The sequence below is a fragment of the Pseudopodoces humilis genome, chromosome 18 (assembly GCF_049639895.1).
Source record: "Pseudopodoces humilis isolate 2021_Gansu_Grassland_sample_001 chromosome 18, ASM4963989v1, whole genome shotgun sequence".
In the NCBI taxonomy this organism is placed as follows: Eukaryota; Metazoa; Chordata; class Aves; order Passeriformes; family Paridae; genus Pseudopodoces; species Pseudopodoces humilis.
In genome coordinates, this window is record NC_142217.1 from 2,079,380 (window position 1) to 2,097,259 (window position 17,880).

Consider the following 17,880-nt stretch of genomic DNA (forward strand, 5'->3'; position numbering starts at 1 on the left):
CATACAGGAACTGCACCTCTGACCTTGGCTTTCTTAGTACTGTGCTCTGACCAACTCAGCTAATCTCAGGCTCAGCTGGTAACTGTCCTACATGGACAGTGATAGCCTATCTTCTCCTAACTGTTACTAGTTAGAAAATCAGAGGTAGTTGAATGTGTTTAAAGCATACACAGTATCAATTATCAACCAGAGCCTTCTAACAAAAAACCTACACTGACGGGCTGCTTCTCTGTGGATGGGGATATGTTTAGTATACAATTTATCAAAGGCAGCACCATCTGAGTTAACCAAGAAGAGCTCTAAAAAACTCCCATGGTTTATTATATGTTTGGTCACTCCCACATTTCCTGTAAATCACTATTCTCTCGCTCTTCCCAAAGAAAACACCCATAAAGCTCAGTATGAAGTTCCACTTAATCCTGCAGCTGTGCAACTTTGCAGGTATGTATCTGTCAGAGCTCAGTACCTATTGCACAGGAGGGGAAAATCCTCCCCTTGCGGTACGGGATGAGATACTGTAGAGTCCTGGTCCTGAGCCACTTCGAAAGGGAGGGAAGGAGAAGTGGGGTAAACGAGATGGCAAAGAATGAATGAAAGCGTGTCAGGGTAGGATGGAAGGAGAGGTACCAAGTACAAGTGAGATGGATAGAATTAAGGAGAATTTCAGAACAAGGGACTGTGCCAGTAATTTTTAAACAGGGATTCATGTCCTAGAAAAATAATGCTGGAGGAGTAACATCTCAAATGATTGTTACAGTATATTCTGCAACATATGAACTCAGGAAGATACAGTAAAACACACTGTAAAGATATATATCAGGTATTTTGGTATCTACATCCTCTCTACAGCAGAGTAGTTGATTTAACCCACATGCCGAACATCAAACTTTGGCATGCTGAAACAAACTAGGCTGCTTTTTAGCAAGTTCTATACCATGCAAGAAGATGGAATGCTTTCATTCAAGTAAGGTTTCAGCAGAATAAGTCCTTTTTCAAAAAAGAGCTGCTTATTACCACAAAACAAACCCAAATACTTGTTTGAGCCATTCTACACATTTTAGAGTAAATGCAGAACAGCATGAAAGACATCTTCAAGCTTCTGCTCATCACCATTAGGCTAGTCCTCCTGACTTCAAACTTTCTGCATTCAGAAAATGGATAAAAACACAGAAATGGGAATACTCTAGTTTAAGCTACATCTACAGCACATGATAGCAATGTATTCCCCATCGCCTTTTACCAACGTGGTCACAACATACATGCACATACATATTCCATCCACTCTGGCTTCATGGACCAAAGCCCCAAAACACAACACCTCAACACCTCATGCTCAGCAACCATGTGGCATGTTGGTGTTTGAGAAGCAAACTCAGAAATCCCTTTTTCAGAAACCTTAACTTGGTCTGCATCTCCGCCCTCAACAAGCCTCCCTGCAATGGAACTCACACAACAAACTGTCTCAACACCACCAGTCCTTCAAGTTCCTGCTATGGCTTCATGCAATTACTTGAAGGCTTCCTTTCAAGTCTTCATGCTTCAAAAGTCATGCATCAGTTGAGGTGTAGACTATGACCTTGAAAATACAATTAAAAGGTAACAAACAGTTGAAAAGAGTATGATAATAATTCTAAAAAAATTAGAGATTTGGATATTTGTGCAGGTAATTTGATAAAACTTCCCACAATTCCAAATGGATTGGCTACTGAAGTGAAATAGTTTCCAAACTTAATTTTACTGTACTACTTCCAATGTAATTTTTGCCCTAAACATAAAAGTGCACCTCAATACACAAAAGGCAAGAGGCAGAATTCAAAGGTGCAGTTAAAGAGTACATCAGGGCAATCTGACTATTAGCAACATGTTTACACACTCCATGAGGCATGAGGCAGTACTTGGGAATTATTATGAGCGAGCTTCCCTGAACAACAGCAAGATAAAGTTGAAAAGTCAGCAGCTGCTGAGTGGCACACTCTTTTTAGAGTTTACAGCCAAGTTTATCAATAATTTGTCTGCTACAATTAAGGACCCTAAATGCATAAATGCCAGAAGTAAAAAGGAATTTGCAACACACAGAAAAAAAATACTATTTTCAAAACTTTGCTGAAGACAAACCAATGCCTGCTGGGCAACTACAATTTGAAAGAAAGCAAGTGCATTGATCACACTCTTTAAAAATTGGAGTTTCCCCTTCAGAATACAAAGGTTCTAGAAGCAGAATCACTTCAATAAAATGTTAAGAATTACACAACATTATTGAATGCCTATGACAAAAACAAGTTTCTGGTTTCACTGGGCCAAGCACAAGCATGCCAATCCAGCTGGCCACTGTCAGAGTTACTTGTGCACCCATCTCCTTGACTTTGACATAAACAATGCAAAAGCTTCCAGGTTTACAGCTGATACACTCCAGCTTTTCATCATTTTTATACTTACAGAGGGATGAGAAAGTTAGTGGGACAGCTAATGAAAGGATTTAAGTCCAATCTTTATTAGTTATCTCCACCCTTCCATTCATTCCCTATCAGAAGCTGTCTCTGTGAAGCATTTTGGTCAGAACACTATGAATTCTGATCACAAAGCATTCTACTAGGGAGAATTTAGACAAGCCTGGAAAACTTCTCATTATGCATCTCTGAACATAAAGAACTCAAATTAGAAAGGATCCCGCTCCATGGCTCTCTTCTCCAAAATCTGACAATTATAATCTCAACCATATCAGAGAATTCAATCGGACACATTCATACCAGATCTGGCCAGACAGAGCTGTGGCTGGTCTTAAAATTGAAAAAGTAAAAGCACAGTCGTAATTCTACCACTGTCACTCCTGAAGAATTGAAGAAGTTCTCCCAAACCTGATAACATGGTACAGTGATTGCAAGCATTATCCATGACTGGTTACTGAGACAATATTTTCGGTTCTGTATGTAATTTTCTTATGTTTCTTTTGGAATCTGAATTGCAAAAATGAATGAAATTTCTTTTCCTATTGTGTTGATACTCCTAGTTAAAAATTATTCTGCTGCTCTAGAATTGGAAATAAATGTTCATGTACAAATACACAAACATGGATATACACTTGCATAAACATATATATTTGTTCACACATTTATGCACTTCCAAATCAATGGAATAATTTCAAATGGACATATTCAACTTGTGAATCATGGACAAGACATATTTCAAAGAAACACCTCCTCGCATCTAATACTATTTACAATTCTGGAATTAATTATACGTAGCAAAACACTCCTGGGTATTCTATTATTTGGTTTCATGTAAATGCAAGAAAAATTAGGAAGGCCTTTCTGTTCTGTCCTCTACCACCACACAGAGCTTTCATTTAACATTCAAGAGATTAAAGAGGACTTACAAAGGTATTTAGAAATACTTTGGTCAATTATACCAACTGTCAAGCAACTGAGTTCAAGAACATTTTTCTGATATAACAGTAACTAAAATTTCCCAATTTGCACTGCTTTATTACTGCAATACAAAACTATCCTAATTGCAATGTTTACTTAATGCCCAGCATATGCACACCCCTGAGATGGACAAGAGTGAGATAACCTCCAGGACACATTTATGCTACATGGAATTGTACTTCAATTTAGCAGACAAGGGTAAATTTCATTATTTTAAATGTTGATGCAATCTTTAAGTGATATTTTTCTCAAAAAATAACAGAAAATAACACTTGAGTACTTTAGCATGATATCCAAAATTAAGCTCAAGTGCAGCTCAACTGCAGTGCTGTCATCTAGTCACTGCTGAACATATACAATAGCACCAAAATACTCAAATATCCCTGCTGCTTTCCAGCTATTCAAGTTAGAAACAGCTATGAAAAAAACCCAAAATCAAACTCTTGTCTCCAATGCTAAGTGAAAAAGCAGGTGTGTGTATGTCTGCACCTACAGACTTTCAGATGTATATAAACCAATCTTAATAAAAACTCTTATCACATAGATGCCCAAACTGTTCTGAAACAGTGAAACAGTACTCCCGACACCTTAGAAACAAATATGTCAATATGCGTATTTCATTGCTGTTTCTAAAACAGTTATTTGGATAATAGAAATAATTGGGGGAAATCACCAACGTCTTGTGGGTGGTTTTTTTTTTCTTTGCTAAATAGCACCAAGTGGATATTTTGTTACTATCCAATAACAGAATTCAGAGTGCAGCCACCTGATTACACAGCTAGCTAGAGTCTGATTTCCTAATCAAAAACACAGGAATTTCCCAAAACTCGAGAGAGATTAAATAAAGACATTAAAGACTTGCTTCAATAATGCAGAATTTTTCCTCCTCCACATAAATATCCAGACCCCCCATTTCTTGAAGTGCAGAGAAGATAGTGGGCAGGAGAGAAGCTGAAGCCTTGGGACACAAAGAAGATTTCAGCCATGAAAAACAAGCCCCAAAACACCTTCCCAAAACCAAACAAAAGATGGCATCTACAGAAAGAGAATAACAACCCACAGCCCCACAGGTGCCTCCCCTCTTTGCCATCCCCCTTGCCTGAATGTTTTTAGGGTGTCAAAATACAGTACCTTTGCCTTTCCCGGTAGTGCTGCTGCCAGCCGAGGAGGATGCCTGAGAATCCTTCTTCAGTCTCTTGCTCTGAGGTCTAACGCTGGATCTGAGAAAATGATGCTGGTCCTGGCTCTGGGAGGGCTGGAGAGAGGCAGGGGCCGGTGACAAATTGGGGTTCGGTGGAGGGCTGCTGGTAGTGTTGCTGTTAATGATCTTCTCTTCTTTCTTTGTGCTGCTGCTGCCTGGAGCTGCCTCTCCTCCTCCTCCTGCCCCTTCTTCTTCCAGGGACTCCTCATCTCCTCCTGCTCTCTTGCCCAGCTTTTTCACCCCTTCCTCCCCGCTGCTCTCTCCCAGTTTCACTGTCATCCTGCGGGGGAGGAGAGGGAGAAAAGAGGCGATCACACAGTAAGGCCAGGGAGCCCCCCAGGGAGGCAGAGAAACCCCTGGGCAGAGAGGGAGAAGTTTAGCTGCAGAAATTCCTCTCAACATGGCCGCCGTTGTTTGTTACTAAATCCCCTTTCGTTTGCTGTCCCGACCCAACAACCTGTGCCGAGGGCGGGAGGGGGAAAGCCCCGCCACAACCCCCCCGAAACCGGCCCAAACGGCAGCCACGGCCCCCCGGTAGCCCCTCGTCTCCGTCCCGAAGGGCTCCGGGCCGCCTTTGGCCGAGAAATCGCCCAGTCAAACTCGGGCGGGTGGAAGCGCTCGCCAGCGCTGGAAGAGAGGCAGCCGCTGGGTCGGCGGAGCAGAACGGAGCGGGGAAGTGCTACTCCCCCATCCCATCCCACCCCTCCGTGGCTCCCGGGCCCGGGGCTCTCCTCTCTTCTCACCGCGGAGCCGCGGCCCGGCCCGCCGCGGGGGGGGGATCCATGCTCCTGGATGCGGCGGCGGCTTCTCCTCCTCTCTGTGTGTGTCTGGGGCTGGGACTGGCCGAGACTCCCGAGGTTCCCGCTCCCCTCCGCCCCCACCCCGCACCTCCCCGCGCTCCTTCCCGCTGGGCAGCCCCGACCCCGCCGCCCCCGCCGACGGCAGCACCGTGGGCCGGGTCTGTTCTGTCACCGGGAACGGGCAGGGACCAGCTCCCCATGCCAGCACCTCTGCCCGCCGCCTCTGCTGGGAGAGAATTAATGCCACCCCATTCTTTTTCCTCTTTTCATTATTTTTAATTTGGAGGGCAGTAAACTTCGTTGGCACCTACAGCTGTTGCGTACCCTTGCTTTGTTGCTCCTGGCCATGCAGAGACCCTGGCCAAGCAGGACAGCCCTGAACCCTGAAAGCATCCCTGGGCGTTCAAAGGCATCTGTCAGCTTTTGGACCTGACATTGGGACCAGTTGCTGGGATGACCACTTCCTGTGCTAACTTCATAAATCCCCTCAATTCTGAAGACTTTTTTCAAATACTTGGAACATAATGTCAGATATGACACAAGCTTAAGGCATTAAATCACATTATCTGTTTAAACCCAACAGCTTTGGTTTTCCTTAAAGACTGTAAAAATATTACTGACAGCGTATCTAAAAGAAGTCAACGTCCAAATAAGAGCCAGTTAGAGCGCCCAGCAAGAAGCAGCACTTGGGATGCAGCTGCCTTGATACCATGGCAGGAACCACCATCCAACTTCCATCTAGGGAAAAGATAACCAACACAAGGAGGAAATTCTGAATACCACAAATATTGGAATGACTACAGATTATGCTGACACCAGGATAACAAGGTTCAAAATAAAGAAGACACATCAACATGATATGGCAGACAAGCTCACGAGGTTACTGCTTACAGGTTGTATTCTTACTATTAAAATTATATTGTTCCCTCTAATTTTCAGCTAAACCACTGAATCCATCCAGAATTGTGTTAGGCAACGTTTCACTCCTTGAAAATGCTCAATAAACTGATGCTAGAACTGTGGATCTAAACTCACACTGAAATTTGGTTATTTATTCATCTGACAGCTCCCTAGTTACAGACTGGTTCTTCACACAGCAAAATCTAACAGTTTCTAGTTATTTTGAGGACAGAAATCTTCCAATTCTGACAGTGTGTGCTCAAAAACTTCGTGTAAGCAAGGCTCAAATATTTTCAAGCTTGGTTTTGTTACTGCAAATTAAACTATGCACCCACCCACTGTCCTTCCCCAACAATTAGTGAAGGAGTAACAAAGACATACTCCTTGGGGACAGCTCCTTACAGGACCCGAGTATCACACTCCAAGATCTGCCCCACTTCTCAACTACTGGCTCCTTCCAGTACTCTGCCTAAGCCCTACATGCAGTTTCCCCGTTATAGCAGCTTTATCCTTTCGTTTTCATCTTTTTCCTCCTTTCTCTTTTTCTCCTAAAGTGAAAAGTTCTTCAGCCTTGCTGCATTGGTCGTCTACACCCTCATGGTCGTCCCTCCGCTGCCTCCCGTAAGAGCCGCAAAGACCCGTTCCACAAACGCGGCCGGCCCGGACGGGAGAGCGGGGCCGGGCCGGTCTCCCCAAGGCCAGGTGAATCCCGCCCCGCAGCCTCCAGCCCACTCCCCTTCCTCACCTGCCGCATCAATGCCGTCACGCAGCCTCCGCGCTCCGGCTCCCCCGCCGGCGGCTGCCTCGGCTGTTCCGGCACCCGCAGCCCAAGGCACACCCGGGCTGCGCTCAGACCCGCCAGCTCTGGAGGCGGCCGGCGCGGAGCCCAGCGGCCCTCCCAGTTTTGCTGGCGGTGGCAACCCCGCTCCCGGCTGTTGGGCCGACCGCTTCCCCGGGCTACTCCGAAACCCAGCAGCAGTCCCAGCACTGCCAGGCTCGGGCCGGGCTGGAGCTGTGGCGGTTCCGGTTCCTCCTCGCCCTGCCCTGGCCAGGGGCGGGGCCGCGGCGCGCGGGCCCAGCTGAGAGCGTCTGCGCTCCCCGCCCCCCAAACAACGCACTCCATTGGCCGGCGGCGAGCGGAAGCGAGGCGGGGGTGGGGCCGCGGCTGCGGCCCCAGCGCGAGCCAAACAAAGCGCGGCGCGGGGCTCGTGACGAAAGCTGCGCGAGGAGGAAGAGACGGCAGCGCGTGTCCGCCAGGGCCGGGGTGAATCCGAGATCTGGCTGTTGATTGGCTGAAAGAAAAACCAATTGAGAGCCCTTTAACCGAGACCGTCGGACCGGGCCCAGGATTCCATTGGTCAGGGAGCGGGTGATTTGCATGCGGCGCAGTATTTGTGGCTGGCGGGTGGGGGTGCTACGGCTTTGCCCTGGTTCGTCGGCTTCCGCGTAGTGCTTCCCCCGGGGCCTTCCTTCTCCCGCATAGAGTGGGCCAGCGGAGCTGGGGCTCGCTACCTACGGAAATCGTATTGGGCCGGCAGTACTGTTAAGTCTCGCTCCCTTTGCTGGGACCCTGGGAAAAGTGTGGGGCCGCTCTTACTGGAGCAATTGGGACGTTCCTGGGCTGTATATGGAAACAGGCACCCCATATGAGGCCCTTCGCTGGACCAGGGCTTGCTGCAGGGCATTCTTCTTTTTACAGCGGGCGCTCCTTGATGTGGACTCATACTTCTATGTGGTGCCTTCACGTTAATTGCTAAGCAAGATAATTTTAAAAAAATCTTAAAACTGATAGTGCGTGAGATGCTTATCCCTTAATAACGTGTTTGTGGAAAGAACATTAGATCATTCTCTTTTTTGATCTTTATAACGCTCATAGCAGGAAATGCCTTAGTCCTCTTCCGAGGAAAATCTTTGTAAGCTTAGAAATAAAGTCGTAACTAGTTAAACCACATGATGATGTCTAAATTATGAAAAATTTGGCTCCCGTGGAGCATGTTGTAATTAATTGTCTATGATGATTGGAACATGTCTTGAGCACTGTAAATATGCTATAAAGTGTATTTGTGAGTAACCAAATGGAATTTGTTAAAAAAAAAAGTTTGTCTCCAGTGCCTAGCTTTGCATTTAAATCTACATCTTAATTGTTTGGGGGTTTTTAAGAGAGTATTTTTCAGTTTTGTTATAATCTAGCACAAGATCTTATGGCTTATTTTTGCTCCTTTGTTTGGCCACAACTAAATTCAACAATACTGTTAGGAAATTATGGATTCTGCATCTCCACTACCAGGTATTTCCATAGTGCCTTCCTGAGAGATGTCGAGTTACATTCAGCTCTCCAGCTGAAGGTTTCCATTCTCTCTGCATGTAAATAACTTTCCATTCTTGAATAGCCTAATTTCCTCCAGTGGACTGTTAAGGTGTGAAATTGCTCATGTGTCTAAATGTTTGTGAGAGAAAAGCTGACTCAAAAGGAGTTGGACAAGAGCTGAAAGGCAGGGGGTAGGGTGAGACATCAAAAGGCATTTGAACTTCCATTTGTTCGGTTTTGATCACAGCACTTCCCCGCTGTTCTGTTTTTATAGACCTGCACAACTACAAAATACAAATAATCTTCCGGTGTTTGTTGCTGTGGTTTTCTAGGCCAGGCAAGAACATTAACTTGGATTTGTCCCACATCCTGAGTATTTTAAGGTATGAACAAATTATGTTTTTACTAGAAAACAGAGCAAGCAATGCAGAACTGTTCAGCAGAAGGACAAAGTTAGTACTTTAAATTTATGTTAAATTGTTTTTAATTTTGCATCTAATGTGCATGATCATTGCAAATTATAACATGGAAATACTCTTCCAAAGATCCTAGATGTAAAAGCCACCAATATAGTGAATGTTCTGTATTTTGATTTTAGATTACTTAGAAGCTAGTACATTTCATTCATAATTTATTTCTTCTTAAAGGGCTCTGAAGTTGTTTATTCTGGCAAAAAAATAACGGATGATCTTTGTGTTGTTAAAGCAGTTCTTTCCCATGCAGGTAAGAGGATTTAAATCAAGACAGACTGCTATTGTTAATCCCTTATTGCTTGCAGAATAGGAAGCACCTAGTCCTCCAATTTTGTTTTTGTCTTGTTGTGTGACGTCAGGCTCTTAGGGGAAGAGAGGAAATGGACTGTGAACAACTGCACTACTGCAGCCAGTCATGGGGCTTTAGGGACTTGGAGCTGTTAGGCATCTTTTATGATACCAGGGACTTGGAACTAGATGATTTTTAAGGCCCCTTCCAACCCAAACTATTCTGTGGTTATATGATTTTATGAGTAGATGGGAAGATATTAAGATCCTAGGATTTCACATTCACTTGTCTATTTATCACAGAAGCAGGGCTTCTCTGTTGGATATTGAAGGGCAGGAAAACTTTATTTCCAGTTAAGCCTGCACAAATGCAGGTATATAGTTTAGTAATTGGGAAAAATTCTGTGCAACATTGAATCAGCCAATTCTGAGAGCTGTAAAGTGGTCACTTGAGCAGAGTGTCAGTGGGTTGTTTAGACTATTTTTATTCTAGCCCAGAAAGGAATGATAGACTAGATGATTTTTTGAGGCTTCAGCTGGCTGTGTGTCTCTGACTTGTTTGTATCACATAGTTGCAGTAGTTTCCAGAACAGCCTGGTTGTCTGAGAAAACAGGGCATCTGACACATGGTCTGCTCAAATCCTCAACTTTGTCTGACAAACTCAAAGCTACAGTGGGCAGAGACAAGAGATGAATTGCTGATTGCTTTGGGAGTGGCACCTGAGTGAACTAAAGGGGCTATTGCATGTTCAAGGATCCACCATGAAGAGATGCCATAAATGACTGTTAGAGCTGATGCCTTTTAAGGGAGAAGATAGAAAGCTCCAGGAAACAGGACTTTGTCAGTTCTGCTGCTCTGGTCTACAGGGGTTGCTGACTCGTAACAAGAAGGTCTAAAGCTAGTATTTTGCCTCTCTACCTGAAGCCTACCCATAATTTGATTAGGTATACAGCGTGTTTCAATACAGTGTGCTCTCACTATGTACTTTTTCCTATTTCCTACTAAAACAGTGTTGCTGGTTGTTGTTGTTTGTTTGTTTGTTTGTTTTCCGGAAGAGTCCCCTTGTATTTGGGAAAGGAAACTGATAAAACACCACATAAACTACATGTTACACATGGCCAGTCAACCTTGAAATATGCAGGAGCTGCTTGTCATAGCTGTACCAGGTGTGTCTGCTTTTCATCGGCTTGCGTAGAAGTGTTGTGACTTCAGAGGAATTACAACTGACTGTGGATGGGACAGTGCTGTGAGGATTTGGTCTTGAATTTTTTCAACCTTTTTGAAGGTGTTAGGCAAACCTGGCTGTTAGGGCTGGCTGCAGGCCCAATGGGGGCAAGAGCTGGGAATGGAGCTGGGCTGTACCTGACATGGCTTGTAGATGGCGTGCTGAGGAGGTGCAGGGTGGTAGGAAGGGCTTTACGGGTTGTCTTCATTTATATGTTACTAGAAAAACTTGGTCATTAAGTAAAAAATTTTTCCCCCAACACTCAAAGAGCCGCTGAGCTCCGGGCGGTATAATTAAATATGGTTACGATATGCGTTCACGGAGGTTCACCTGGATCACGCTCCGTCACAGCAGGTGCTCGATAGCGTTTGGGGCCGGGAGGATTTGGGGAAGGATCTCGATTCTCAGGGCGGCGGCACAGTCCATCACCTGCGACAGAAGGAGTTCCTCGCAGGTCAAGCCACCAAACCCTGAAGACGGCTCTGGGACCCGCGCGCAGCGCGCGGACAGCGCAGCAGCCGTCACTCGCGGGGACCGCGCGACCACCGCCAGACTCACTGCGCTCGGCACTTTCCGCCACTCTCCGTGTGCTGCCGGGCGGCTTCGGCCATTCCCGCCACCTCTCGGCTCCACTCGGCAATTTCCGTTCCGGCTCGCCACGTTGTCGGGGTAACGCTAAGCATCGCGGAGCGAGTGCGGCCTGCGGCACGAGCGGTGAGCGCGGGGGTGGGACAGAGGGGGCGGGGGGCGGGCTCTGCTTGCAGCAGCCTGCGGCGTGTCGGCTGGCTCTCCATGGTTGTATCTGCGTCCGGTCCGCGGCAGCGGGGTCGATCGCAGTCAGCCGGAGGTGAGGGGCGCTCGAGTTGCTGCTCGCGGGCGGCGGGAGCTGGGGTGGGGGCGGCCGAATCCACCCGCGGGCGAGAACATAGTGGCGTGGCCCGCGTGTTTGCCCTCTTGGAGCCCCTTGTTCTGTGCCGGCGAGTGGCGGTCACGGCGTGGATGAGAGACTCGGGCAGGGTTCGGTCCACTCCAGGAGCTGCTTACGACAGCAGCAGCCTGGGCTTTGCCTGGCACAGGCTCCCCACCCCTTCTCCCTTTGTGCGGGTCTAGGATTCAACCGGGATTTTACTTAATCTGTTTTACTAGTTAGAAAAGATTGTACATAGTCATTAACTATCTTTTTGTTGAACAGAGCAGTTTGGTGTGGGGTTTTTTGGGTTTTTTTTTGTTGTTGTTTTTGTTTTGTTTTGTTTTCCTGGGGCTGGCTATTTTGAACAATTGCAAGTTTAAAAACCAGCATTTCTTATAGGTAGGGATTAAAGGAAAAAAACCTCTGCTTTTGCTTTGGAAACTTGAGTCTTGTCAGAGAGTCTTTCAAGGCAACTTGGACAGTGACCCCTTTCACAGTGTGTGTAGTGACTGGGGGGCATGAGAGTGCAAAGCTCTACAGGTACAGCAAACAAAGCTGGTATCAGCCTCGCTTAAATGTGCTGATAACACTGTGACAGATCATAAAAGCAGCTTTTATAAAGTATTGTCCTCTAAGACAGAATAGCTTTTTTTTTTTTCTCCCTGAACATATTTTGTGAAATATGTGTGCACGTTCTGGCTTGCTGCTGTCATTTGCAGTTATTAATGTTGTCTGTAGTATTCATCTCTGTGAATCTCATTAAGTTCAACAAAGCCATGTGCAAAGTTCTACACTGGGTAGGGGCAATCTCCATTACCAGTATAGTCTGAAGGATGAACAGATTGAGAGCAGTCCTAACGAGAAGACGTCGGGTACTGATGAATGAAAGACTGGAAATGACCTGGCAGTGCACACTGGCAGCCCAGATACCCTGATGTCCTGGGCTCATCCCCCCAGCGTGGGCAGCAGGGAAGTCTGCCCCTCTGCCCCGCTCAGGTGAGACTTTCAGGTGTACCTCGAGCTCTGGGGCTCCAGTGTAGGAAGGACATGGAGCTGGTGGAGAGAGTCCAGAGGAGGCCACAGAGATACTCCAAGGTCTGGAGCCACTCTGCTCTGGAGCCAGGCTGGAGAGCTATGGTTATTTAGCCTGGAGAAGGCTCTGTGAACACCTCATTGTGGCCTTCTAGTATTTTAGGAACCCATTCAGTGCCAGTGCCAGTAGTTTAGGGTACAGTTGCAGTGCAAGCTGCAGATTGAGCTTTGGGTGGCCAAAGCAAGACAGAGACTGAGATGGGGTTGTCCATAATTTATGTGACAGTATCTCTGAATCTTGTTTAGGAAGTGCCAGTCTGCCATTTTAAATATACACAGTATTGGTTGAAAATTTTTTTTTGCTGTCTGTTAATTCCGAAAGTTAAATTAGTGAGCTGAACAAGAGATGCAGTTTGGAAGCTTGATAAACTTATTTCTGTCATTGAAGGAGACTGAAATATCTGAATAATAATAAGTAATATTTATGACTACAGATGCAAGAAACACTTAAAAGTAGAAAATGGTGGCTATAGAGAAGACATTACAGCTATATGACTTGTGTGATAAAACTGTTGATATGAAATGTAGTTTTTTTTTCATTTAGGCATCTAATATTTTTATTTTAATCTGAAGTAAAATTCTTTATTATTTCAAATTTTGAGTCTGCATAAAGCTTATCGTCAAATATGGACTAAATCCTTCCTATCTTACAGGAAGATGAAACAGATAAAACAAGGAGTAAAGTAGTAGTACTTTCTGGGCAGAGAATTCTGGAACAGTACTGGAGATGTAAGAAGACTTTTGAAATGTATGAAATCAAAATGAGAAGCACTCTAAATTTTATTTGAAAGGTTTGTTGAGGATTTTTGAGTGGCTATAAAACTAGACCCCCTCAATACCACTTTGGGAATTCTAAGAGTTTTGAAGGATTGTGCAGATAAAGGTGAGTGGCTCTTGCTAAAAGATGAAATGCTTTGTCCTTAGGCTGACTGCTCTTGTCTGCTCTCAAATCCAGTAGTTGATGTTGTTCCTTGTTATGTGTCAGAGGCAAGATACAGAACTCACAGCTTACTGAACAGGGTTGCCTACCTTTCTAAATTAAGTGTCCAGCAAATTAGTTATTTTAGGTGCTGACAGAAGATTTAAAGAAAAGAGACCTTAAGAGTCTGTTCATGCCCATTATATATGCTGGTGGCTTTGGCAAGTCTCACTGCTATGCATGTGTGTGCCTGAAGGTTCTGAACTCATGATTTAGCTGTGTAGAAGAAAGCATCTCTTCCCCAAAAATGTCACAGGAGTCTTTTAAATGTTTCATGCTTGGGGGCTTTTTTATGTGTGTATGTTTGTGTGCTGGTTTTGTATTAATTTATATTTCGTGAGGAGGGAAGAAGCCACTCACGGAAATGATTTTTCTAGGAGGGGGCTGCTGAGATCTTCCTCTGTGCTTAGCAAAATCAAATAGCTGGCTAGCTCTGAGAACTGACAACCTATTAATCCATTTAAAAGCTAGATCCGCCTTTGTGAAATACACACTTTAAAGACAGGCAAGCCCGGTAAAGCTCTCTCTTGCGTCCAGCTTTGAAAGGTACCTGGGCACTGGTGGGGCTGGCCCCACTCCGCTTCCGGCCCGCGTGGCCTGGAGGGGCCGGGCCAGACCGGACCCCAGCATTGGCCGGGCGGGTTACGGGAGGCCGCAGGGCCCGGGGCAAGGCTGGGCGCTGGGGCCGCGGCTGCTCACATCTTGCTGACACCAAGCCCACGCCCTCTCCCCCGGCCCGTGCCACGCCGGGCCCCCTCTACCGCGGCCATCGCGGCCCAGCAGTTGCCAGGCAGAGGGAGGGGAAGCCATCAGCCCATAGCTGAAACGGAAGGAAGCAGGGAGCAGAGACCAGCCATGCAGCCAGAACGCCACCATGGTTCCCGTTCTGGCTGGGCCCTCTGAGATCTTGGCACAGCCCCAGTGCGGCCTGAAATCCATCACCGTGACTACTTTGGCCACTGCCCAGCAGAAACCATCATGACCATCTGTAGGCCTGGGCGAGATATTAACTCTCACTACACAGATGAAATTTGCAAAACATTGATCCTCTCGAGTGAGAGAAAAGCGTAGAATGAAGACACATAGAAAACCAACATGAAGACACTAAGGTCAATAAAGGAGTCAAGTCCCAGATGGAAGGAGAATGAGGAGATGCCCTAGTATTGGGCTGAAAATTCTTTTGGTAAGGCCATGGAGATGGGCTATGGTACACTAAAATATTCTGTTTAATTAATGAGAAAGTATGGGGGGATGGAGTGTTCAAACTGTAGATGTGAGCAGAGGCATCCATTAATGAAGCAAAGCAGATGTTGAAGTAGCTGTGATCCCATGACAAGCTTGAACAGAGAGAGAGAGATGAGAGTGACGATGACCCTTTGCCCCCAGGGAGAGAAGAAGACCTCGGTTCCCAGAGATGAAGATGATTGCAGAGATAGATGGAGAGAACCTTTGCTTTTGAACAGTTAATCCTTAAAATAATACCCCATAAGTTGACATGGCTCATTAACTCAGCAATGGGAAGGCTGTGAAAATGGAACTTCACGACTGCAGATTTTCCTGGGCAGCTGCTATTTGTGGAAATTAAAAGCCACAAGAGAACTGTTTCTTGTGGTGAAGTCTCCATGGCGTGGTGAGAGAAAATTCCTCTCCCTACAAGAACTGATGAAAGACTATTGTAGGGGTGGTAACTGATTTAAAATGACAGGTTTTGTCTCTATGTTGTCAGTTGGAAAAGAAAAGAAGTTGGGCAGGGGAAGGAGAAGTGTTCTGAAGGTTTTTCTCTGATTCTTATTATTCTTTCAGTTCTGTTAATAAAGTTTCCTTTATACCTTTTAAGTATTGAGCCTGCTTTGTCCTCCTCCTAATTAATATCTCACAGCAGGAAATTAATAATTCTAGTAGGTGCACTGGTGATTTTAGCCAGCGCTAAACCCGTTACGTTATTTGGTGCATTGGCTGGGAAACTCAAATTAGCAAACCTAAACCACTACAGTTTGTTTGTGTTGTTTTTTGGGGGGGTTTGTTTTGTTTTTCACCAGATCTTGGCAGGGTTCTGTATCAGGAGGAGTAACCCTATGCCCCAGTCCAGGCTGGGGGCTGCCCTGCTGGACAGCAGCCCTGTGGAGAAGGACCTGGGGGTCACCAGCTGTCCTTGAACTAGCTGTGTGCTTTGGGGCCAAGATGGCAGATCCTGCAGTGTGTGGGGAAAGGCATTGTCAATGAGTCAAGGAGGGGATTCTGCCCCTCTATTCAGCCCTGGTGAGGCACATCTGGAGCACTGTGTCCAGTTCTGACGCTGAGCCTGCTGAGCCTTAAAAAGAGATGGCTAAGAGGGTACCTCATCCCTGTCTGTTAGTGTCTGCAGGAAAAGCTCAGGAAAATGGACCAGACTCAGCTCTTTGGGCCTCAGCAATGGCATAAGAGGCAATGGGCAGAAACTGGAACACAGGAAGTTTCATCCAACTGTGAGGAAGAACTTTACTGTGTGGGTGACTGGCTGCCCCAGAGAGAATGTGAAGTCACCCTCATTGTGGATATCCCAGAATTGTCTGGACACAATCCTATGCTATGTGCTCTGGGAAGACCCTGCTTGAACAGGGAGGCTGGACCAGTTGACATACTGAACTCTATGACTCTGTGATTATTTGCTAGTAATTTGAGATGCTTTTCTCCAGCTGTTTTGAAACTGAGCCAACTGGATCCCATGACACAAATCCCAGAGACCATTTCTGTGTATAAATTATTACAGATTATTAGTGGTACCCTCTGTTTCTGACCCATAACACTGAAAAGAGTTTTGTTCCCATGTTATTTTCTGTACAACATCAGCACTTACTTTTTTCATTCAAATGTTGGTAATAGTTTCAGTGTAAATAGCAGATAATATGTGATTTCAACCGTACAAGCTCCAAAGTGATGACAGCTGTTGAAACTTACTTTGAAAGCCCAGACACGAGACTTTGCAACATAAAAGACTTCAGTCTGTACTTTAAGTAACATCTTTGGATATGAAGTACTGGAAGTAACTTTCTGGTAAATTCTGAGTTATTTCAGAGTCCTTTGAAGTAGGCCAGCACAAGGCACAGGTGAGAGACTGGTACCAGCCTATATACACTGAATCTACAGAGTATGAGGCTCAGTGTTTCTTTTTTTTTTTTTTTAATGCCATTCTGACTTTTCCAATGTCTATGTAGTATGTGTGACAAGATGATGCTGTAATTTTACTTTCCCCCTATGTTTTAATGCTACGTTATATGTAGTTATTATATATTAAATAAATTAAATATAATATGGCGTATATGTAGTGTATATGTATTATTGATATAAGCATAGTTGATAGAGATGCTTGTTTTCCTTGTACAGGTGTGCAGTCTGTGACAGGTTCTGTTGTTATGGCTGTATATGTGGATCATCGAACAGATGCACCCGATTCCATTGCCTCCTGTTCCCATATAGCCTGGCACCCACTTCATCCACTCCTGGCAGTTGCTTCCATCAGCACAGCAGCTGGGGGCTGTGTGGATATCTACCTGGAACAGGTAAAAAATCAGCAACTTTGCTTTTGGTCTCAATATAGTCACAGAATCGCAGGATGGTTTGGATTGGAAGGGACCTTTAAGATTGTCACATCCCAACCACCTGCCATGTGCAGGGACACTTTCCATAGACCAGGTTACTCCAAGTCCTATCCAACCTGGTCTTGAACACTGTCAGAGATGTGAGAGATGTGTGAGAAGTCACAGTTTCTCTCAACAACTTTATCATTGTCCTAATTTAAAACTTCACATTTTTAATCTCTGGTTTTGCAGGCTTACTTTTCCTCCTCAAATGTCTCTGGGTTTTAATTACTATGTCCTGTGCTATCTCGAACATGGCAGATTCATAGCCACTCATTATATGTATTTTTAAAAAGATCTTAATAAATTAAATTGATCTTTGCTTTGAAATGTGATGATTACAGCCTGTAAGTCTTGTTTATGATGGTTACTGATTTGCTTTTTGCTTCTCATAGTGGGAGAATTTCAGACTTATAACACATGCTGGTGCTTCTTGGTAACTCTTAAGTGAATAGAACATACTAAGAAATGGAAATTCAACAAATCATTCCACCACCTCAAGACTGAACTGATTTTTTGTCTATAGACAGATAATTATTTTGCATACCCTAACTTTTATATGAGAGCCTTGTGTAAGACTTCAGGTTGCATAATTTTTAGGGAAGTATCACTAAAAGGTATCTAGCAGCAGACTGAAACATGTAAATCTGTTAATATGATA

General features: G+C 45.1%; 2 protein-coding genes across 12 annotated transcripts in view; one reads left to right on the forward strand and one right to left on the reverse strand.

Moving 5' to 3' along the window:
• CRAMP1 (cramped chromatin regulator 1) overlaps positions 1-7,364 on the reverse strand; it is a 50,070-nt gene extending 42,706 nt beyond the window's left edge. For 3 of the 4 annotated variants that reach the window (XR_015774066.1, XM_088063817.1, XM_088063816.1), the window contains exons 1-2: positions 5,370-5,448; positions 4,557-4,906 (exon numbers count right to left, since the gene is read on the reverse strand). Coding sequence is in view for 3 of the 4 variants with exons in the window: in XM_088063817.1 (XP_087919943.1) it covers positions 4,557-4,906; positions 5,370-5,410 (391 nt within the window). In the remaining variant the exon portion in view is untranslated. Of the gene's footprint in view, positions 1-4,556; positions 4,907-5,369; positions 5,449-7,071 lie in introns of those variants that run through there. The other variant, XM_014252434.2, reaches the window with a different exon arrangement.
• Positions 7,356-17,880, forward strand: part of IFT140 (intraflagellar transport 140) — a 91,164-nt gene continuing 80,639 nt past the window's right edge. For 3 of the 8 annotated variants that reach the window (XM_088063815.1, XM_005522777.3, XM_088063810.1), the window contains exons 1-2: positions 11,372-11,468; positions 16,966-17,141. In XM_088063815.1, coding sequence (XP_087919941.1) covers positions 11,414-11,468; positions 16,966-17,141 — 231 coding nt within the window. In that variant the 5' untranslated portion in view covers positions 11,372-11,413. The other 5 variants (XM_088063811.1, XM_088063812.1, XM_088063813.1 and 2 more) reach the window with 5 other exon arrangements.